This window comes from Mercenaria mercenaria, chromosome 4, assembly GCF_021730395.1.
Source record: "Mercenaria mercenaria strain notata chromosome 4, MADL_Memer_1, whole genome shotgun sequence".
NCBI lineage: Eukaryota > Metazoa > Mollusca > Bivalvia > Venerida > Veneridae > Mercenaria > Mercenaria mercenaria.
Window position 1 is genome coordinate 8,498,255 of NC_069364.1, and position 22,621 is coordinate 8,520,875.

The 22,621-nt window shown below is 38.5% G+C and overlaps 1 protein-coding gene across 1 annotated transcript in view; it reads left to right on the forward strand.

Annotated features, from left to right (window-relative positions):
* LOC123552656 (E3 ubiquitin-protein ligase rnf213-alpha-like) overlaps nt 1-22,621 on the forward strand; it is a 123,284-nt gene that overhangs the window by 1,778 nt on the left and 98,885 nt on the right. The window contains exons 3-10 of the mRNA XM_053540035.1: nt 371-627; nt 1,121-1,357; nt 1,699-1,939; nt 6,698-6,756; nt 13,245-13,524; nt 15,934-16,038; nt 17,495-17,602; nt 20,390-20,585. Of these exons, the coding sequence (XP_053396010.1) occupies nt 371-627; nt 1,121-1,357; nt 1,699-1,939; nt 6,698-6,756; nt 13,245-13,524; nt 15,934-16,038; nt 17,495-17,602; nt 20,390-20,585 (1,483 nt within the window). The remainder of the gene's footprint in view (nt 1-370; nt 628-1,120; nt 1,358-1,698; nt 1,940-6,697; nt 6,757-13,244; nt 13,525-15,933; nt 16,039-17,494; nt 17,603-20,389; nt 20,586-22,621) is intronic.

Consider the following 22,621-nt stretch of genomic DNA (forward strand, 5'->3'; position numbering starts at 1 on the left):
AAAACATGGCTAGAATTTGGAAGGGCTGATTCTTTTGTATATTCGAAAACTTTAAAGATCTTTTTTTTCTGAAACTGCCAGCTAGATTTCAAAATAGTTTCCTTGAGAGACCCTCTACCAAATTCCTTCAAGGCATTTACATTGCAGTAGGCAGGGCTAGTTTTCTCTTTATGGCTGGATGGAAAACTTGAAAATTCTTCTTCTCTGAGATTGCAGCCAAATTTAAACCAAACCAGTGTCACTGAAATGTCTACATAGGACATTCACCAGTTGTCAGTACACACTTTATGTGTAAGTGACAAACTCTGAATGAGTTTTATATGATAAATATAACATTCAGGAAACAAGATGTTTTGAATCTTTGCTTTAGATTGGTGGTTGTGTTTTGGACGTCATGTTGGAAACTGCTGGAAGCTTACAGAATACATCAGATATGACTGACGATATGAGAGAAAGACAAGTGGCACTGGCCATTGCAGCTATATTTGCTGCCAAGAAGCTAGACTTGTCATTTGATAATCTGAAGAGCTGGCAGAAAGTTTGTGAACACCTGATTCTCCGGCCTGATCCAGAAAAGAAAGAGTGTCATGAACTAACGATTCTAGAGAAATACTTCCCTGAGAAAAGGTAAAAATTTTCTTTTAGTGAAGTTGAAGAATAAAAAAAACCCACTTACATACGCTTGGTAAGTTTACTTTGATTTATAGTATACACTGTTGCTGCAAAATACAATACATTCAAGTGGTCTTACTGGTTTTTAATGCTTATTCAAAGGTAGCAGTTCTATTCCTGATTGTAGTATTTATAAAAGAAAGTTCTAGATAAAGAGCAGTTTAGATGCAACATAAGTTCAGTAAAATGGTGTCTAGTTTTCTTGGAATTTACACCACAAAAAATTACAAATGCCTCATCCATGAATGGCAAATATTTTATCCTGTAGTGGAGCTTGTGCTGTTATTTATAACACACATATTTTACAGTGTGCATTTACAAACATTATCTTAATAGGAAACCTTTGAAGATTTAGGGAATGAAATTCATCCAATGTTATGCCATCTTAATTTTTATTTTATATTTTTAAATCTATTAAACTAATTTATCTTCAAATATTTCCTCATAGAACACAGCTGAAGGAAGCCTTTCTAACTCTGGCAAAACACATTTCATCAAACTCAAAGAATCCTTCGTGGTTGTTTCTGATGCCTTGGATTCATTTTCTGTGGGGATTATGCAGTCCATTCGATAAACCTGCCTTTGATGTTGGACACGACAAAAAAGACCCTACTTGGTGGGGTATATCACAGTTGGGAGAACATAACGTAAAATACTTCAGAGGCAAAACAGATCAGTGGGAACTGTAAGTACCTTATTTATGATTTACACTTGTTTATTATTACATGCAAAAACTAGGTCAGTAGATCAAAGGAAAATTTTGTTAACTCTAGAATCCACAGTTTAAGTTTGAAATTCATGAGAATTGGTCAGAATATTTGTCTTGTTGATCTCTAGGTCAAGTTCCAATCTGGGTCATGTGGGGTCAAAAACTAGGTCACCCGGTCAAATCAAAGGAAACACTCTAGAGGCCAGAGTTGTGCCCCAATCTTATGTAACTTGGTCAGAATGTTTTTCTTGATGATCTTTAGATCAATAGAATGTTTTATTATACAGTTTTATTGTTTTTTTTTTGCATTATTTTAGATCAATAGAAAAGACTTTGGATCTGATGGAGCCAATGTTTGAGATAGACTACTTGTTGCCAAGGTCCTTTATCACAGCAGTCAGGCTAAGAGAATTGGGTACAGTGATTAAAACTGGAAAGGTTCCTGCAGAAATACTTCTGGCAAATTTGTTTTTTCACATCAAAGACACAAGGCCAAGATTGATGTATGATTATTACAATAGGACTCAATACTACGAAGCCATCACATCAGATGAAAGAGTGAGTTCTGTTATTATATTATGTGCTAGATAATTTTTGTTTTACAGTCTTTCACAAAAGTTACCAAGGATGAGCACTTAGTCTTTAAGATTCTTTCACTGGCTGAATGTGCAGGTTGAGTATCCCATTCAAAGATAACTGTTTAAGCAGTATCAAAGCTAGTGATAGAATCTTTTTCTTGCATGCCATATTCGACAAATAATAGTAAAACCAAACAAGTGACTTTCTTACAGCACTTTTCAGCTCGACTAAACGAATAATATGGAGAGCTGCCCTACTTGCCCTAGCGCAGGTGTTGACATCCACACCCCGTTGAAGGTTCTGTTGCACTTTCACTTTATCTTTGTTGTTACTTGATGAATTTCCTTGAAACTTTATTATACCTCATCATATGATACAAGAGGATACCTCCTGCACAAATAGTTTTTGAATTATTCCCCAGAAAGTTTTGGTGCATTTTCACTCTATATCAGTTATTACTAAATAAGATTTGATTCAAACTTAAAATAGTTGTTCCACATTATCAACCACATCATGTGATGTATTAGGTCCATAACTCTGGCACCATTTCATGAATTATTCCCCCTTTTTTACTTGGAATGTTCAGGTTAATGTTTTGCAGCATTTTCACTCTATCTCTGTTTTTACTAAACGGATTTGATTCAAACTTAAAGTGGTTGTTCCACATTATCAGCCACATCATATAACACAAGGTCCATAACTCATGCACCAGTATTTCATGAATTATCGCCCATTTTTACTTCGAATTTCAGGTTAAAGTTTTTGGTGCATTTTCACTCTATCTTAGTTATTACCAAATGGATATGATTTAAACTTAAAATAATTGTTCCACATTATCAACCACATCATATGACACAAGGTCCATAACTCTGGCACCAATTTTTCATGAATTATGCCCCCCCTTTACTTAGAATCTAAGGGTAAATTTAATGCATTTTCTTTATATCTCTGTTATTACAGAGAGGATTTGATTCAAACTTAAAATGGTTGACCGTTGTTCAGCATCATCACACCATATGACACAAGGACCATAACTCATGCACCAGTATTTCATGAATTATTCCCCCTTTTTAGGTTAAAGCTTTGGTGCACTTTCTCTCTATGTCAGTTATGACTAAATGGATTGATTTAAAATTAAAGTAATTGTTCCATATCATCACCCACATCATTTGACACAAGGACCATCACTCTTGCACCAAAATTTCATAAATTATGCCCCCTTTTTGCTACGAATTTCAGTTAAATTTTGACCCTTTTTCACCATGCCCCTTTTATACTTATTTGATATTTTGATACATTTTATATTTATCTCTCTTATTACTTAATACTTTTGACACAGACTTGAGCTATTGTCCAATATCTTAATCCACATTGGAGTCATTAAACGCTCTGGTGACAGCTCCAGCTTCCTCAGATGTACCCAGTTTCACTATCCAGCATTGAAATAGTCAGGTGCGCTGTCTCCTGTAACAGGTCTGGTTTCTTGTCTGGGCTGTAACTCAACAATCCATGAAGGGATTGTAGTATATCTTGGCACGAACGTTCTCCATAATAAGATGACATGTCATGCGCAAAACCCAGACCCCTATCTCAAAGATCAAGGTCACAGAGGTCAATAGATTTTTTTAGCTCGACTATTCAAAGAATAGTCTAGCTATTCTACTCACCCTGGCGTCAGCGTCGGCGTCACACCTTGGTTAAGTTTTTGCATGCAAGTACATACAGCTATCATTTAAAGGCATATAGCTTTGAAACTTATTTATTCTTTTTCTAGGTCAATTACCAACCTAAATGGGTCAAGTTCCATAACTCTAACATGTATTTTGAGCAAATTATGCCCCCTTTTGGACTTAGAAAATTCTGGTTAAAGTTTTACATGCAAGTTACTATCTCCAAAACTAATGCAGATATTGAATTGAAACTTAACATGTGTCTTCGGGGTTATAAAACTAGTTGATAGCACCAAGTCCCATAACTCTGACCTTCATTTTGGCCAAATTATGCCCCCTTTTGGACTTAGAAAATTTTGGTTAAAGTTTTGCGTGCAAGTACATACAGCTATTACTAAAACGCATATAGATTTGAAACTTATTTTTGCTTTTTCTAGATCAATTACCTACCCACTGGGTCAAGTCCTATAACTCTGACATGTATTTTAGCCAAATTATGCCCCCTTTTGGACTTAGAAAATTCTGGTTAAAGTTTTGCGTGCAAGTACATACAGCTATTACTAAAAGGCATATAGATTTGAAACTGATTTTTTCTTTTTCTAGATCAATTACCTACCTCACTGGGTCAAGTCCTATAACTCTGACATGTATTTTGAGCAAATTATGCCCCCTTTTGGACTTAGAAAATCCTGGTTAAAGTTTTACATGCAAGTTACTATCTCCAAAACTAATGCAGATATTAAATTGAAACTTCACATGTGTCTTTGGGGTTATAAAACTAGTTGATAGAATCAAGTCCCATAACTCTGACATGTATTTTAGCCAATTTATGCCCCCTTTTGGACTTAGAAAATTCTGGTTAAAGTTTTGCGTGCAAGTATTTACAGCTATTACTAAAAGGCATATAGATTTGAAACTTATTTATTGTTTTTCTAGGTCAGTTACCAACCTCACTGGGTCAAGTTCCATAACTCTTAACATGTATTTTGAGCAAATTATGCCCCCTTTTGGACTTGGAAAATTCTGGTTAAAGTTTTACATGCAAGTTACTATCTCCAAAACTAATGCAGATATGGAATTGAAACTTAACATGTGTCTTCGGGGTTATAAAACTAGTTGATAGCATCAAGTCCCATAACTCTGATATGCATTTTGGTCAAATTATGTCCCGTTTCGGAACTTAAAACTCTTTTGATATTTAACATTTTGGGTAATAATTTCCTGCTTCTGCGACAATATTTCGAATATAGTCGAGCTTGGCTGTCTTACGGACAGCTCTTGTTTTCCTGTCCAGTCCATAACTCTGTCATCCATAGAGGGATTTCAGTTTTACTGAAGCAAATGTTTCCCATATTGAGACAAGGTGTCGTAAGCAACACCCACATCCTTGACTCAGAGGTCAAGGTCACAGTCAGAGGTCCAAGGTCACATGGGTTATTTTCTCCTGTCTGGTCAATAACTCTGTCTTTCATTAAGGAATCTTAATATAACTTGACATAAATGTTCCTCATAATGAGACAATGTGATATGCGCTGTACCCAGACCCTTTGCTCAAGGGTCAGGGTCACACTTGAAGGTCAAAAGTCAAAATTGATCCTTGCAAAGTTTTTTAATGTAACCTCATGTCTCATATGGACCCAATAAAATTGATGGTGTGTTTCTTTTTTCAGAATTACTTCCCTTTAATATGATGATTTCTTACATTTTTATGCCCCCGGCATCTACTGATGCAGGAGGCATATAGTGATCGTCCTGTCCGTCTGTCTGTTCATTCGTCTGTCCGTACGAGGTTAACCAAATGGGACCGTTTCGTCTAGCATCAATACCCCTTACTAGAATGACTGGATACTAATGCAGATGTAACCTGTGACCATTCCTCATCTTCAGACATCACCTGATCTCAGTTTGACCTTGACCTTGACCTCATTTTGGACTTAGGTTGCTTTATATGGGCCATCTCTTGGTTAACCAAATGGGACCGTTTCGTCTAGCATCAATTCCGCTTACAAGAATGAATTGATACTAATACAGATGTAACCTGTGACCATTCCTCATCTTCAAACATCACCTGACCTCAGTTTGACCTTGACCTCGTTTTGGACTTGGTTTGCTTTGTATCGACAAGGATGCCACCTGGGGCATCAAGCATTTAATGAACGCAGCTCCTTGTTTTCTTATATTTTCCAACAGTTTCAAAATGAAATATTATCAAAATTGAAATTAAATTGAAATTAAATACTTTTTTTGTATTTATAGATGTTATAAGCAATCAACAACTGTAGATTTTAATATATAAAAAATTATGCAAATTTTAATCCAAACTTTTGTATTTTAACATATTATATTATTATTATATAGTACAATATTGTTAATACATCATTGACAGATCAGATCATTATGTTATACTGCAGTAGAGAAATTTATCCATTGACCATGTTTTTACTTGAACATCTCCAAAACTACTGGTCAGAATTGCACCAAACTTGGTCTGTAGCATCGTGATCATAGCCAATCAATTTCTGGTGACAGTTCTTGAGTCATCCTCAATACCTCACAGGGAAAATAATTTTTACTCAGGAAGTAACTGTGTACTGATCTGATATTATGCATACAATTGCTGTTGCTTACATTGTGGACAGGGGCCTCCGTGGCCGAGTGGTTAAGGTCGCTGACTTCAAACCACTTGCCCCTCAATGATGTGGGTTCGAGCCTCACTCGTGGCGTTGAATTCTTCATGTGAGGAAGCCATCCAGCTGGCTTACGGAAGGTCGGTGGTTCTACTTAGGTGCCCGCTCGTGATGAAATGATGCACGGAGGGCACCTGGGGTCTTCCTCCACCATTAAAGCTTGAAAGTCGCCATATGACCTGTCATGTGTCGGTGCGACGTTAAATCCAACAAAATAAATAAATAAATACATTGTGGACACCATAAATAAGAAACGTAAATGTAATTATCTGTTTTGAAATAAAATTGCTCATTGAAGAGATAAAATCAATTATAAAGTGTTAGTTACGAAAGAAGACCAACCTCAATAAGCATTTTATATTGTTACCTGGTCATTTCAGCTTGTGGAAGGAAGTTTGAAGTCCCTTTTGGAACAGTTTAGCAACCCATCGAGGCAAAGGTAACTAGTTAAAAACAAGATTTACCCTTTTGATAGTCAGACTTGTTAACAGTATTAAATTTTATGCAAGAATTAGACATACATGTATTTACAGTACTGTATGTGTTCATCAAGTTCCATTAAACAGGGTTTTCCCTAGGATTTTTCAGCTGGGGGTCCCAGGACCCTCATGGTTGCTATTTAAGGGGTCCTTTGCAATTTTTGGGGGTCCCTATACATACATGCACCATTTAGTTGCTGGCAACTGTTTAAAAGTGACCCTCTTTAGGCCTGGACTTTAAGTCGTGATACAGGAACCACTGTGTAGCTCATTTTTCTTTGCATTAGGCACTGGTACTGTTACTTGCTTAACTTGCAATATTTAAAAATGATTGACAGTAACTAACTAAACATTTTGGTTACTTTAACTTCTGAGCCAAGACTTGAGCAGACAGGAGATCAAGACTTTATCAACTAGGCAATTTTTAGCTCATATCTCCTCAAGACATCTTATTTGTTCATGTTGTAATTTTAATATTGTAATTCAAGCAAAAAACGTTACACACAGAATGATCAAAAGATGTTGTTTGCCAAAGCATTGTACTGTAACCAGAAAGATCAGCCAGAAATTTGTGTTTTTTTCCTTTTTTGGACGACTCTTGTGCACTGTCAGTATTCTTTTGTATTTCAGCTGACGCTTGTGTCGATATCTGGCCAAAGGTGCCTGTTATAGTGGCCTGTTTCATGTTTGAGTCGCTCCTTTGGAGTGCTGAATGATTATTTTCAGTGTTGGCCGTAATGACTAATCATGCGATGAAGACGCTTTACATACCTGTATATATGTATACTGTTTACTTTGTACAGGCGCTTTCAAGCGCCAAAATGATTTGAAATTGATCTTTTATTTAGCAACAAGTAATTGAAAGCCCAAAAAGAACAGTAAGGAGAGCAACTTAGTGTCAAAGTTTTGACGGTCCCAAGGCTTCAGTCTTCTTCTTCTTCTTGTCGTTCACGACTACTCTGTCAGACCAGTAGCCTCGATCCTCAGTGCCTCCATACAGTTTCTGGTGGATTGAGGTATCTATCGGCCAAGTCGCAGCTCGCTCCTGGTCATGCCTTTTACATCTCTGAAGTATATGCTCTGCAGTCTGATCTTCTTCACCACGTGGACAAGTTGGCGCTGATGTCAGTCTGTAGTTCTTGTACATGTGAGCATTGAGCTTGTTGTGCCCCGAGCGGAGCCTGACCATAATCACTTGTTCAGACCGATCAAGGAGATGAAAAGCATCATCCTCCATCCTTGGTCTTGTTAGTGCCTTGATGATGGTGACTTTCTCCTTGTAACTCACAGGTTCTGTTGGTTGTTCTGACTGAGCTCCCAGCTTAGCCAGTTTGTCTGCCTCTTCATTGCCTGCGAGTCCACAATGGGATGGAATCCACTGAAGTGCTACTTTGCAGGTTATACTCAGGCTCTGCATTCTCCTGGCTAGCTGTGGAGCTTTATTGTTGATCAGAGCTTCCATGACAGACAGTGCATCTGTGAGAAAGACGACTGAGGAGCTTTCTTCTGCCTAGTCTTCAACCATTGAGACGGCCTTCATGAGTGCTTCAGTCTCTGCCTTGTAATTGCTGCAGTGTTTTCCTCTGGCTGCATGTAGTGTTTCACTCTTGCCAGATGGGTATTGAATGAAAACTCTTGCTCCTCCATCTTTGACGGCGCATGTGGCTGATCCGTCTGTATAGACATGAGTCCATGATTCCGGAGGATAGTCTTCATTGATCATAGCAAGTCTGAGGCTCTTCCAAATGCCTTCATCCTCTTGCTTCCCGCGGTCATGACGAGGAACAGCAAGTCTCACAGTCACTGAGGACAGATCATTCGCTAGTGGGTTTATAATGTCTTCACTACCTAGGGGAGTCGTTGGTATGCTCAGCTCAGTTTTGAACTCTCGGTTGAGTTTCTTTGCCTCATGTACGAAGCTGCTACATTTGAGCTGATTCTTTGTGTAGCCATCTAGCTTGGCTTTCATGGGATGGTCTTGAAAAGACCTGAACTTCTCTGCCTGAAGCAGGACCTTTGCATGTCTTCTGTCTTGTAATGGCTGTGTGCCTGTTAGCTTCTCCATGAAGGAGATTGGTGAAGACTTTGTAGCACCTGTCATGATCCGCAGTGCTTGGTTCTGAACCTTGTCTAAAGCCTGTTGGTTAGTTTTGGCAGTAGTGGACCAGGTAGTTGAGCATTACTCTAAATGGGGTCTCACTGTTCCCTGATATACTGTCTTGAGTATTTGCTCATTTGCTCCCCATGTTGTTCCAGCAAGTTTGCGCATCATGGCAAGCTTCCTATGGGCCTTCCCTTCTGCTTGACTAATGTGGGGCTTCCAGGTTAGCCGTTTGTCAAAGGTCACTCCAGGGTATTTTGCCTCGTCTGCTTCAATCAGCGAAGTATTTCCCAGCTTGATTTTACCCGCCCTCTGCTTTGACGACAGGGAAAAAAGTGTGGTGGACGATTTCTCTGTATTGATCGATACACACCAATCTTCAGCCCAAGCTGAAAGCTTGTTGATGGCTTCTTGCATCCTGTATGATCCAGATCATTGATGAAAAGCAAGAAGCGTGTAGGGGATAAGACTTCGCCTTGTAAGACACCATGACGCAACAGGAACTTCCTACTGCTGGCATGTTCTAAACTGACTCTTGCTGTCCTGTTGTGGAAGTATGACTTAATCCACCTCAGCATGTGACCTCCTACTCCAGTCCTCATCAGCTTGACAAGGAGTCCATCAGTCCAGACTTTGTCAAATGCCCTCTGCAGATCAAACCATGCTGTAAGTACGACTTTCTGCTCTTGGAAGGCGTCCTCTATCTTTTGCGGTAGATAAATGGTCTGGTCCTCAGTGGAGCAGAATTGTCTGAAGCCAGCTTGTTGCATTGCGAATAGGTTGTTAGTCTCCATGTACCACTTCAGGCGTGCATTCACAATCCTCTCCATGGTCTTTCCAACACAGCTGGTTAGGCTGATTGGGCGGTAGCTTGCAGCCTTCTTTGGATCCTTCCCTTTCTTGTGGATGGGGATCATGACTGCCTCTTTCCATATCTGTGGAAGCAGTCCTTCTGTCCAGCTGTAGTTGTAAATTTCCAGGAGTTTGCAAATTGCTTCAGTGCTTAGATGGGTCAGCATTTCATTTGTGACTCCATCTGGTCCAGGAGACTTCTTTGTCTTCAACTGCCTAAGAGCTGTCTGTAGCTCATGCAGTTTAAGACCCTGCTTCATGCATTCTGGTGTCACTTGGCTTGTCTGCCTTTCCATTTTATCTCTTCGAGCTTCCCTTTGCCGTTCCCTGTTGATGGGGATGTTGGAAACATCTTTGTAGTTAGAGGCAAAAGTGTTTTCCCATCAACAGTTCACCATTCTCTTCCAAAGTTACTGAGCCTCTTCCTGTTTCTTCATCGTTCAGCTGTCTTGTCAATCTCCACAGCTTTTGGTCATGCCAGACTGTTTTGTTTCTCCAGCTCTTCCTCTGTGCTTCCCATTTGTGCCTGAGGAATTTGGCCTTAGCTTGCTGTAGAGAGAGGTTACTTTCTTGTGAGGGATTGTTTTCTGCTTCCTCCCTGGCTTCTGATAACTTTGCCTGTAGATTCTCCAACTCATCACTCCAGTAGGGCTTATAGTCCTTTCTTGCTCCCCTTGGAATGGCGCTGTAAGCAGCCTTAAGTATACTGGCATTGAAGTCTTTGACAACCCGGTTGATGTCTCTACCTTCCACTCTGATGTCTTTACAGAGCTCATCACTCAGACTTTGGTAAAAGGTCCACCTGGCCTTCTTGTAGTTCCATCTGGGGATGTTAGGTGAAGTAGAGGCTATACGGTCCATAGTAAGTTGGACTGGGAGATGGTCGCTACCTCCTAGTTGTTCATCGACTTCCTGCTTGACATGTCCATGTATGTCATCAGTACATAAAGCAAGATCAGGGGTTGATGTTGTTCGCCAGCTTCTGGAGTAAAAAGTTGGGGGATCATCTTGCTTGTTGATGAGGTTTAGCTTGTTATCATCTTGCCAGGTCTCCACTTCCTCTCCACGTTTACCCAGGTGGTCATATCCCCAGCTTTGTGAGTGACTGTTAATGTCTCATACAATGATGAACCTGGTTTCATCAGTTGCAATTTTGTCCAGGAACAGAGCTTTGTCACTTGGAGAGTATATATTCACAAGTTTCAAGTTGAACTCGTTCTTTCTGAGGCTCAGAACTTGGAACTCGGAGTCATCCATATGCGTGTTGGCAGCGCTGATGTTGTTCCTGACCAGTGTCATGATGCCTCCTTTTCGTCTGCCAATTCTGTCACAGTGGAAACACTGGTATACTCTGACTTTGAAGGATTTCTCTGGCTGTAGGTGAGTTTCCTGGATGCAACAGACATTGATGTCTTTCTCATGGAGGATATGCTCAAGTTCAGCTTTCTTGTTGAAGAAACCCTCCGCATTCCAATGCATCAGCCTGAAAGGTTGATACAGATTGTTTCTTCCCCTTGGTATGTTCCTCCTTCTCTTTGCATGTTGTGGATTGAAGGAGGGACCCCCAGTAGCTATGGGTGGACTCTGTCGAGGCTCAGAGCCCTGCACTGAATCCCCCTGAAAGGAACTCAGGGATTCAGCACCAAGTTGTTGAATACCGGATGACTGTGTAGTCATAGCGATATTGCATGGTGCTGTGGTTCGTTAAGAGAGTGCCAATGGCCCAGCACCTCTGTCTTCAACTCTCTAGATTTCTTTCGGGGTTACCTCACCCTTAGTTCCGAGTTAGAACCCTACCCTGGGAACACAGGAGCTATTTGTCCCATAGCTGGGGGTCTGTTCATAGGCATCAGGGCGTGTCCATGCACCGGTGGGCCTGGCATGCCACATGTCTTGGGGCAGACCTCCTCCGATTCCCCTGCAGTTCTACCTGAGGCCGCAAGGTGCTCAGTGACCATGTGGCGCCAACTCGGAGGCACTGCAAAACGGGCTTGTCTGCAGAGAGGCTATGTACTGGCAGGGAAGACTTATGCACTCGGCTCCTTTTTCACCAGAAGGCTAGCCAGCCGTGAAGGCTGAAAGTGGAAGGTGACAAGCACACAACACACAGCATGCCACACTTGACGCATTAGCAGACCAATTGCCACACCCAATGTTTCAGTGTATGTTACAAGAGCTGGTCCCAGGTCCTAAAATTGTGTCAGATACGCAGAAAACCTGTGTCCGGGAAAACCCTGATTAAGGACAATTTAATGCACTCCAAAAGAATTGTGTGTACGGCTGTGCTAACTTATTAATATATACCCCTGTAATATTTAGAAATAAATTGCCATCTACTGCCATTTTCTAGGAGCAATAACTTTGTGAAAAAAAGTAAATTTTAAAATTGATATTATATACAAAAGTGATATAAATTTTAAAGTAATTATTATAATTGAGCCGTGCCATGAGAAAACCAACATAGTGGCTTTGCGACCAGCATGGATCCAGATCAGCCTGTGCATCTGCGCAGTCTGGTCAGGATCCATGCTGTTCACTAACAGTCTCTCTAATTGCTATAGGATTTGAAAGCGAACAGCATGGATCCTGACCAGACTGCGGGTCTGGATCCATGCTGGTCGCAATGCCACTATGTTCGTTTTCACATGGCACGGCTCATATAAATTTTTAAAGTAATTATTATATTTAAATGATAATGTGCTTAATCTTGACAAGACAGTTAGTCTTATCAAAAATATTTGGCTTTGATTACCTTAAATGAAATGAATATTCAACTTTATGTTCCTGTTGTAAACATAATTATGGTAAAAAATGCATGTCTGTATTCTGTATTGTTGATTATTTTGTTGATTATCAAACAGAAATTGCAGATATCACTGTCTGTGTACCTTCTTGACTTAAGTTGAAATTTTAGTGTTTTATACATTTGAAGCAGTGAAGACTGATTTTGTTTGCTATAAATTACTCCTCGGACACAGTTCTACATAAACATTCAAATGATAGGGATGGGTAATTTATCTGCTGGCTGTGTGAATCAATTTTAGGAAAACAATGGAACTGCCTCCTGATGACACCTAACATACTGTAATGTACACAAAATCAGTGCATTCTGTCTTGTGTGTCTGTAAAAATGTTTAAAACACATGGTGAGGGCTGAGCACGGAACTATTGTAACTGTATATAGATAAAGAACCAGATGGAATAGTTTCGTGCAAAGCCCACGATATTGGGCTTTTAACATGACTGTATAGACTTATTTTAAACAGAAATAAAAAAACCCACATCAGAATTGACTGTTTAACCTGTATGTCATTTATTTTCACAACCCTACTTGCATTTACTGCTGATAATTTTTTTGATGAATCCTATAGAAACTGCTAAGTATGTATATGTCATAAAGGCTTGCTAAAGCTTCTTATTAGATTTATTCTAACTTGTACCAATTGAGCTAATAAAACTAGTTTTTGTACATGCAATTTTTAAACATGTTTTCAGTGACAACAGTACATGTAATATCCACCAGGAGAAGATGCGGAGTTATTTCTCATCACAACTGCTTCTAGAGAGTACTAAAACAGACCGTGGTTCTCCGTTGGCTAGTTCTGTTGGAATTTTCTTACATTGTCTGTCTTCATATGACCAGAGAGAAGATAAGAAAACAATCAGTCAGAAAAATTATGCACTCGGTACAATGCAACCGTGTGTTCCAGAAATCATAAAATGGATGGATATTTGGAGCTGGAACTGGATGCATTATATGGAATCAATTCTTCAGGTAAAATTAAAGTGTTATCTTACTTGTATTGTAACAGGTCTTTGAAAGACTGATAGTTTGTCTAAAATTTGTGTGGCCATGTGTTGATATGATAATAACAGACAAGGCTTGTTATGTCATGCTTTCTGAAAGGTATATATTATAGTATGATGGACTGTCTTACCTGTAACTGTTGGCATATTTGCTTCGGTTAGCAATACAGTGTGTCCACAACAAGACCAATGTACACTCTCAAGTCAGTGTCACACTCGGGAGGTCAAAGGTCATGTCTGATGATATCCAGACTAATGATATGCTTTGAGGAATCTGGGAAGTAACTTGCAGTTGTTTGCATCAAGGAGCCAGTACCGTAAAAACTCGAATATATTACGCAGTTTTTTACCATTTTTTTCATTTTCTCAAAGGCGTGCGTAATATACACCAAGGTAGAGCTTCAAACATTTTTTCCCAGCTTGAAAACCCGAAAATATCGGTGAAAATCGGACAATTTTGTCAACTGTCATGTGTTTACATTTTGGACCGTGCTTTTTTAACCTCCTCTTGAAGAGCGTTTTATAGGGTGGGTCTAAAAACACATACGGAACGGAACCTCTGATAATATATGGTAAAGTTGGTTTTGTTTGCGAGTTTAATTTTTCGTATTTGTAAATTTAATTAATAAGTATCGTACATATCCAGAGCACCGGATAATGTGCCAGTTTAATAATTAGGCAAAATACAAAATTTAGCGGTCCGTGTTGTAGGTGTTTGATCATTAAAATCATTATCTTTCAAGGATGCTCAAATAAATTGCAATTAAAACAGATTGTTTGTTATTTCTTTATTTCCAGCAAATTATTACTGATCAATAGAGCGGCTCGTATATTGTTAAACAAACATGCTAATTAATGGCGATCTTCTCGTTTGATGTGCCCATAATTATGAGATGTTTGTTTGCACGTCTGTTAAAGTGTACTAAGGTGTTGACAGCTTGAGAAGGTTCTCAAATACTTTAGAAAGAATTTGTCTCTCGGATATTGTCACTGTTGTCTGTAACCAATTATGCAGCAATTGCGATTTTCATGAGAAATCGTTTTTACGCATGCCGCTAATGGCCAATTTCGAGTTTGTAAACAACGTTTTCTGACTGATTTTTTCGGTGCGTAATATATTCCAATGTAAGCATTTTTCCCAAGATTTTGATACAAGATCGGGGGTGCGTAATATACATGCTAGCGTAATATATTCGAGTTTTTACGGTATGTTGCATACAAGATTTACATCCCATCCTTAAAGGTCAAGGACAAGCTTAGGGTTGTTTAAGGTCATGTCTGATATTCCAAAGATTTTAACTTGTGCATACATTGAGTAAATGTGGAAGTAAGTGGCAGAAATGCTTCATTAAGGATTTGTAAGACCCAGGCCACTTTCTCACATTTGAAAGTTTTCCAAAGGAATTGGCAGAAATATTTTAGAAAGTGGAAATTGAAACTTTGGTTATACAAATTGTTTTGACCAAGTAAAAATTTGATATGAGTGTCACAAAATATACAAATTACACACAGAGATTTGTTTTGAATAAAACTACACCCATTTGGCAGATTTTAAAATAGAATTACAACTGTGTGGTTGATTTCGAAATAAAAGTACACTAGAATAACACAAAAATCAAGTCCTTATCTGAATTTATTAGTCCACCAGAGCACAAAGTGTTCATGCTGAGCTTACCATCCATCCATCCGCACGCACTTTTCTTCAAACAGCATCTCCTCTGAAACCATTTGGTGGAAATTGATGAAACTGGGCCTCAATTTTCTTAGGTATCTCCTCTTTCTAAATTGTTTAAATGATTTCTCTTGGTTGCATAATAAGGGTTACCAGTGGTGCGAAAGGAAAAATCTTCAAACACCATCTTCTCCTAAACCACTCCTCTGATTTTGAAATAATTTTATACAGATGTTTCTTGGGTGATTTTTCAAATTATTGTGATGCCCTACAAGATTTTTCAAATTATTGCGATACGTAATAAATGCGGTTGCCAGAAGGTGTGTTAGTGTGATACATAAACAGAGGGTGTAGTCACTTTTGCATATATATACATGTATATATGGGAAAGTGACTACACTCTTTGGCAGCCATGTTTTTTGCAATACATGGGAAAGTGACCACACCCAGTGGCAGCCATGTTTTTTACATATTGCAGTAATATATAGGAAAGTGACCAAACCCTCTTGCAGCTTTGTTTTTACTATGCACTATCATTTGGTCACACGTTAACTCAATGCTTAAGTTTTAAGTAAATAATTATAAAGATCAACAAAAATAAAGAAATTCATCTTATTGTCTTATGATTTTATACGTGTACTTAGTTCATTTTAACTAAAAGCATGTATTTGATATTATTTAAACATTTAAACATTTTATTTCCAGTCCTGGAATCTTCTGTATGCTCCTGAGAGTATTAAATCTCAACCTATTTGTGAAGAATGGAACAAACAGATCACCAAAGCCCTATCAGATAGACTGCAGACAAAGGTGAGTGTGGTTGCCAAAATAGTTCTTTTTATACCCAGTTGAAAGCACTGGGTGTATTGTGTTTGACGTCTGCCTGTTTAGCTTGATAGGGAAAGCTCAGATCTACAGATCACAGGGCTGGAGTTCAGTCCACTGGTGGCGAGGCATTCCTTCTCAGTTTGTTAAAAGACATTGTTTCGGAAATAATTTCATCTGTTTCATGTGGAGAAGTTGGCAGCTACTTGCTGAGAACAGGTGAGTACTGTTGCAGAATCCAGAAACACTAGGTTTAACTGCCAAAATTTTTGTGGGAGCGGGCACTTAGATTTGTCCTTGTCCATATGTCTGTCCATCTCAAAATTTGTGTCATGCATATCTCAAAAAGTATTTGACCTTATGTCATCAAGCTTCATAGGATTGTTATTCAGGATGTGAGGTTGTGTACCTGGGGTTGTGTTTGTGATTTCACTCAGTCAGACCAGAGTTCTGGCCCTTGACTTAAATCTTCTCGATCAGGACAGTCCCATTCTCTTGTTTTTATGCCCCTGCCATAAAATGGGGGAGTGGGGGGGAGGTGCTTATAGTGTTACCCCTGTCCATATGTGTGTTTGTTTGTGTGTGCATTTGTTTGTTTGTGTGTTTGGGAAAAGGTGGTGTTTGTGTCCAGGCCATACCTTTGACATGCATGGTCCATTTTCAGAATTATTTCACACAGATGATAAGCATGGATAGACGATGTGTCATGCGCAATAACCAGGTCCCTAGGTCTAAGGTCAAGGTCACAGTCCTTGGTTGAACTTAGCCAATTTTCACTACATATATACTGATAATGTGGTCTTCGTGTCCGGTCCATAACTTTGACATGCATAGTCTGATTTCAAAATAATTTGACACAAATAATAAGAATGAATGGACGATGTGTCGTGCGCAACAACCAGGTCCCTAGGTCTAAGGTCAAGGTCACACTTAGAGGCCAAAGGTCACATACAAGAATGACTTTGTCCTGAGCATTTCTTCTTCATGCATGGAGGGATTTTGATGTAAGTTTGCCGAATTGTACACCATTATGAGACAGAATGTCATGCGCAAGAACCAGGTCCCTTGTTTAGAATTACTTCCCTTTGTTGTTAATGTAAATAGCTTATATTGTAACTTTTTTATCACTGGTCATAGGGAAAAATCAAGACCACTTTTCTGTAGTACAACATGCTTGTTATATCCAATTTTGAGATGTTTTTTGACCTATCTCTACCTGGTAAGGATCTTTGTGTGGACATTTTTTTTAAAGATTAACTTCCCTTGGTAAAGGGTCCTTCTTTTTGTTTATGAACAGTACTATGTCTGTAACCTTTCTCATGTTGCGGGGTGCATCCGTGTCTGTGACACATTTCTAGTTTAAAATGAAAAGCATGAGAGAACTTTAATTTATTGTTTTCAATTACAAACATAATTTGAGTATCTTTAAATATTGTCACAGGTGTGTCATGACAGTTTCACAATGACAAACTTTGTTCAGCTGTATTGCCAGAAGATTGATACCTACAGCACTTCAATGCAGGACTGTATGAGTAAAGCAGCTTTCAAGGTAAGGAAATACAGACACTGCATCTACCTATAAGATAGGATTATACAGGATACCAAAGTTCAGTAGAGTAAAATTTTTCTATCCAAAACAAATGAATTGAAATTTTGTTGAATCAATGATCTACACTTTTCTTTGCAAAAATGCAAGTAGAAGTCAATGAATGCAAGGGGTGCAGGAAGTTTGTTGTTTTTAGTGTTCAAAATGAATTGAAGAACATTGCGTTTTTGTCCATGATATACCCAAATATGATATTTTCAGTACTAGCATTGAAAAGTAAGTCACATAGTTTGTTAAATTAGTGAAAGTTGAAGCAATTTTACTAACTAGTTAAAGTATAATTAACGTTAGAATCAAGTTTGTTTATAAAACTGCTATGGATATACACACCAAAAGCAGTTACTGTACTATTTAAATAAGATAAAGGTTTTTTACGTAATTTGGGAAAAAAGTCTTATGTTACATAGCTACTTTTCTGCACTTGAGTTGCATTCAGTTTAGTGCTATTGTTAAAAATGTCACTACATCTTCAGTTATTTAAATTTAAAGGTTACTAGATTCTAATATTTATGCCCACCTTTGAGGAAGTAGGGGGTATATTGTTTTGCTTTGTCTCTCTGTCCATTTGTCAGTAGGCCATTTGGTTTCTGATCAATAAAGTTCAAGAAATGCAAGGTCTCACAATTGTCAAACTTCATAGGATAATTGCATCTGGTCAGTAGACATTCCATATTGCTATTTGTTAGTATAGGTCAAGGTCACAGTGACCTTGAGACTGCAAACAGTTTCCACTCAATAGCTAAAGAATGCTTTGGCCTACAATCATCGCACTTCATCGGATGATTACCTACATGTATGTCAGGTAGATAACCCTTATAGTTTTAGGGGTCGGTACATTAAAGGTCAAGGTCACAGTGACCATGAGACTGAAAACGGTTTCAGCTTAATAACTAAAGAACACTTTTGCTTGCAGTGGTCAAACATTGTATGTTAATTACCTGTGTTCAGTGGATGACCTCTACTGTTTTGGTGTCAGTAGGTCAAAGGACAAGGTCACAGAGACCTCTAGACTGAAAACAGTTTCTGTTCAATAATTAAAGAACACTGGGGCTGTTAGTCTACATAGAATATTTACTCATGGTCATTAGATGGCAGTTTTTGTACCCCCCGACAACAAAGTTGTAAATGGGGGTATACTGGTTTCAGGTTGTCTGTCTGTCTGTCTGTCTGTCTGTCCGTCTGTCTGTCTGTCCGTCTGTCCGTAGACGCAATCTTGTGCGCACCATCTCTCCTTATCCCCTTGACAGAATATAATGAAACTTCACACAAGTGATCAGTACCAACAGTAGTTGTGCATGGGGCATGTTAGGTTCTTTCAGAAAAAAAAATTGCAGAGTTATGGGACTTTGTTTTTTTGTTGCTATACTATATACATAGACACAATCTTGTGCGCACCATCTCTCCTCATCCCCTTGACACAATTTAATGAAACATCACACAAGTGATCAGTACCAACAGCAGTTGTGCATGGGGCATGTTAGGTTCTTTTAGAAAAAAAATTTGCAGAGTTATGGGACTTTGTTTTTTTGTTACTATACTATATACATAGACACGACACAATCTTGTGCGCACCATCTCTCCTCATCCCCTTGACACAATTTAATGAAACATCACACAAGTGATCAGTACCAACAGTAGTTGTGCATGGGGCATGTTAGGTTCTTTTAGAAAAAAAAATTGCAGAGTTATGGGACTTTGTTTTTTTGTTACTATACTATATACATAGACACAATCTTGTGCGCACCATCTCTCCTCATCCCTTGACACAATTTAATGAAACTTCACACAAGTGATCAGTAACAACAGTAGTTGTGCATGGGGCATGTTAGGTTCTTTCAGAAAAAAAATTTGCAGAGTTATGGGACTTTGTTTTTTTTGTTACTATACTATATACATAGACACAATCTTGTGCGCACCATCTCTCCTCATCCCCTTGACACAATTTAATGAAACTTCACACAAGTGATCAGTAACAACAGTAGTTGTGTATGGGGCATGTTAGGTTCTTTCAGCGACAAAAATTGCAGAGTTATGGGACTTTGTTTCTTGTTAACATACTATGTACATGCAGTCTGCATATGCAATCTTGTGCATGCCTGATCTACCAAACCCTTACACACAATTTAATGAAACTTCACACAAGTGATCAGTACCAACCCTAGTTGTGCATGGTGCATGTTACATTCTTTTAGATAAATATTCTGCATAGTTATGGGACTTTGTTTTTTGTTACTATACTGTATACATACAGTCTATATACATACAGTCCACATAATTATGCAATCTTGTGTGCGTCAAATTGCAATGTACTGTGTCAGTGCATGCGGGGGGTACATTCATCACCTTTAGTGATAGCTCTAGTTGTTTTAAGGTCATTTGGTCAAGAAGAATACTCAGAAGCTCAGCATAGGGTTTGCTTGTATTTATTTAATGCCTGAAGTCAATGAAAATTATTTTCAGCTGATCCCACTGCATCACATTGTGTTTTAACCTCTCAACATCCAGTTTATAAGTTGTTTCCTATTTCTAGCAAAGGCATATAATAAATAAGCAAGCAAAGTATGTTGGACATTTTCAACACCTTGGCAGTGACTTTGTGTATGTCGGCATGAACTCAGCCTTCACTGTAAAATATTATGAAATATTATCTTGGAAATCATATGCTAATGATCTATGGAAGCAGTCTCAAGAGTTTGTATTGCAAAGATATATGTTTTTTTGACACTGCAGGCAATAGAAAAAGGCTATGCTGTAGATTATGGCAGATTCAATGATGCAGAAATTAGAAGATTTGGTAATCTTATATCTGGTCTCTTCCTGAAAGAATGGAACAAATGTGTTAAAAATGACAACTTGGATAATGAACAAGACATACTACAGCATTTTCTGAAATGGCCACCATTCACACAGTTCGTGAAGATTTATTGTGAGTATCATTTACTAATGTAATGTAAACAGTCTATATGAAAGACAGCGTGTTTGTTAAAACAAGATAAATGGTGGTGTAGAGCTACCTTTTAAATTTTAGGATCATTGAATGTCCGCAATTTCTTTAAGGAATGTCTCACACTAAACCAACAAGCCAGTTGCAATCAAAATTCACAGGAATATTCCTTTGGTGGTTGTCTTTCAGATTATTTCAAATCTAGATCATCCATGCAGAATTCTGGTTGCCGTGGATACATAAACTAAAAACTTTAAAAAGTCATTTCTGGTACTGTTGGCCTAGATTTAAAATAATTTCACATACTTAGAAGTTTCTTGGTCGACCCTTTACCAAATTCCTTCTGATTGTTCTGCTATGTTAAATAATATGGCTGCAAGGGATGGGGCTTGTTTTTCATATGTAGCTACAGCGGAAAGTGAGAGACTTCTTGTCAGAAACTGCAGTCTTGATTGTACCCTCAGATAGAAAGTATATGGGGGCTGTATTGGATTTACCTAGAACCATCTGAGTGTACTGTCCTTTTTATGTTCTCTTAACCACTGGCAAAATTCCTATAAATTTTGCTTTAATTATTAACCTCATCAACACAACATGCAGGACCCACAACTCTGGCCACTAGATTGCAAGTCACACTCTTAAAATAAAAGTTTAAATAGCTCAAACTTGTGTGTAAATTGCTTGAAAGATTTTTTATAAAACAAGCATCAACTATTTACCTCAACAAGACGAAGTGCAAAGCACACAACCCGGGTCACCAGGTCCAAGGTTTAAGTCACATTTGGTGGACAAAGATCAGATAGCTCAAATTTTTATCTACTCAAAATCTTCTTTACCACTGTAACTTTTTTTGATAAAACTGGGATCAGCTGTTAAACATGACATGCAGCTTGCACAACACAGGTTACTACATCCAAGGTCAAGGTTACACTTAAGAGGTCAAAGATAACATAGCTCACATTTGTGCCTGCTCCATATCTTCTTTACTGCATCTGGGGGGATTTATCACCTTAGAAAAGGCTTTCAATGTCATTATCTCATAAACTGAGGGTATGACTTTGAAATAATTTTACAGGAATGTTACTTTGATGACCCTATACCAAGCATGTCCAGCAAAGGGCATAATAGATATTTTTATGCCCCTCTTCGAAGATATTGTTTTGCAGATGTCGGTCGGTCGGAATGTAGACCAATCCATTTCCGGATGATAACTCAAGAATGCTTGGACCTAGGATCATGAAAGTTGATAGGAAGGTTGGTCATCACCAGCAGATGACCCCTAGTAATTTTGAGATCTGTGTGTCAAAGGTCAAGGTCACAGCGACCCTGAACACTTAAACAGTTTTCTGATGATAACTCAAGAACGCTTGGGCCTAAGATCATGAAAGTTGATTGGGAAGTTGGTCATGACCACCAGATGAGCCCTGTTGATTTTGAGGTCGGTATTTCAAATGGCCCGGAACAGTGAAACAGTTTCCGGATTATAACTCAAGATTGCTTGGGCCAAGGAACATTAAAGTTGATAGGGATGTTGGTAATCACCGGCAGATGACCCCTAGTAATTTTGAGATCAGTAGGTCAAAGGTCAAAGTCACAGTGACCAGGAACAGTAAAATGGTTTCAGGGTGATAAGAAAGCTTGGGCCTAGGATCAGAAAAATTGATAGGAGATTGATCATGACCAGCAGATGACCCCTATTAATTTTTAGGTCGTTAGGTCAAAGTTCAAGGTTACATTGGCCAGAAAAAGTTAAACAGTTTCTGGACGATAATTCAGAACCTTTGGGCCAAGGGTTATGAAAGATGATAGAGAGGTTTATCATGACCAGCAGATGACCCCTATTGATTTTGAGGTCAGTAGGTCAAAGGTTAAGGTTACAGTGATCCGAAACATTTAAATCATTTCCAGACAATTACTTGAGAACAGTTGGGCTTAAGATCATGAAACTTGATAAGGAGGTTGGTCATGACCAGTAGATGACCCCTATAGATTTTGAGATCAGTAGGCAAAAGGTCAAG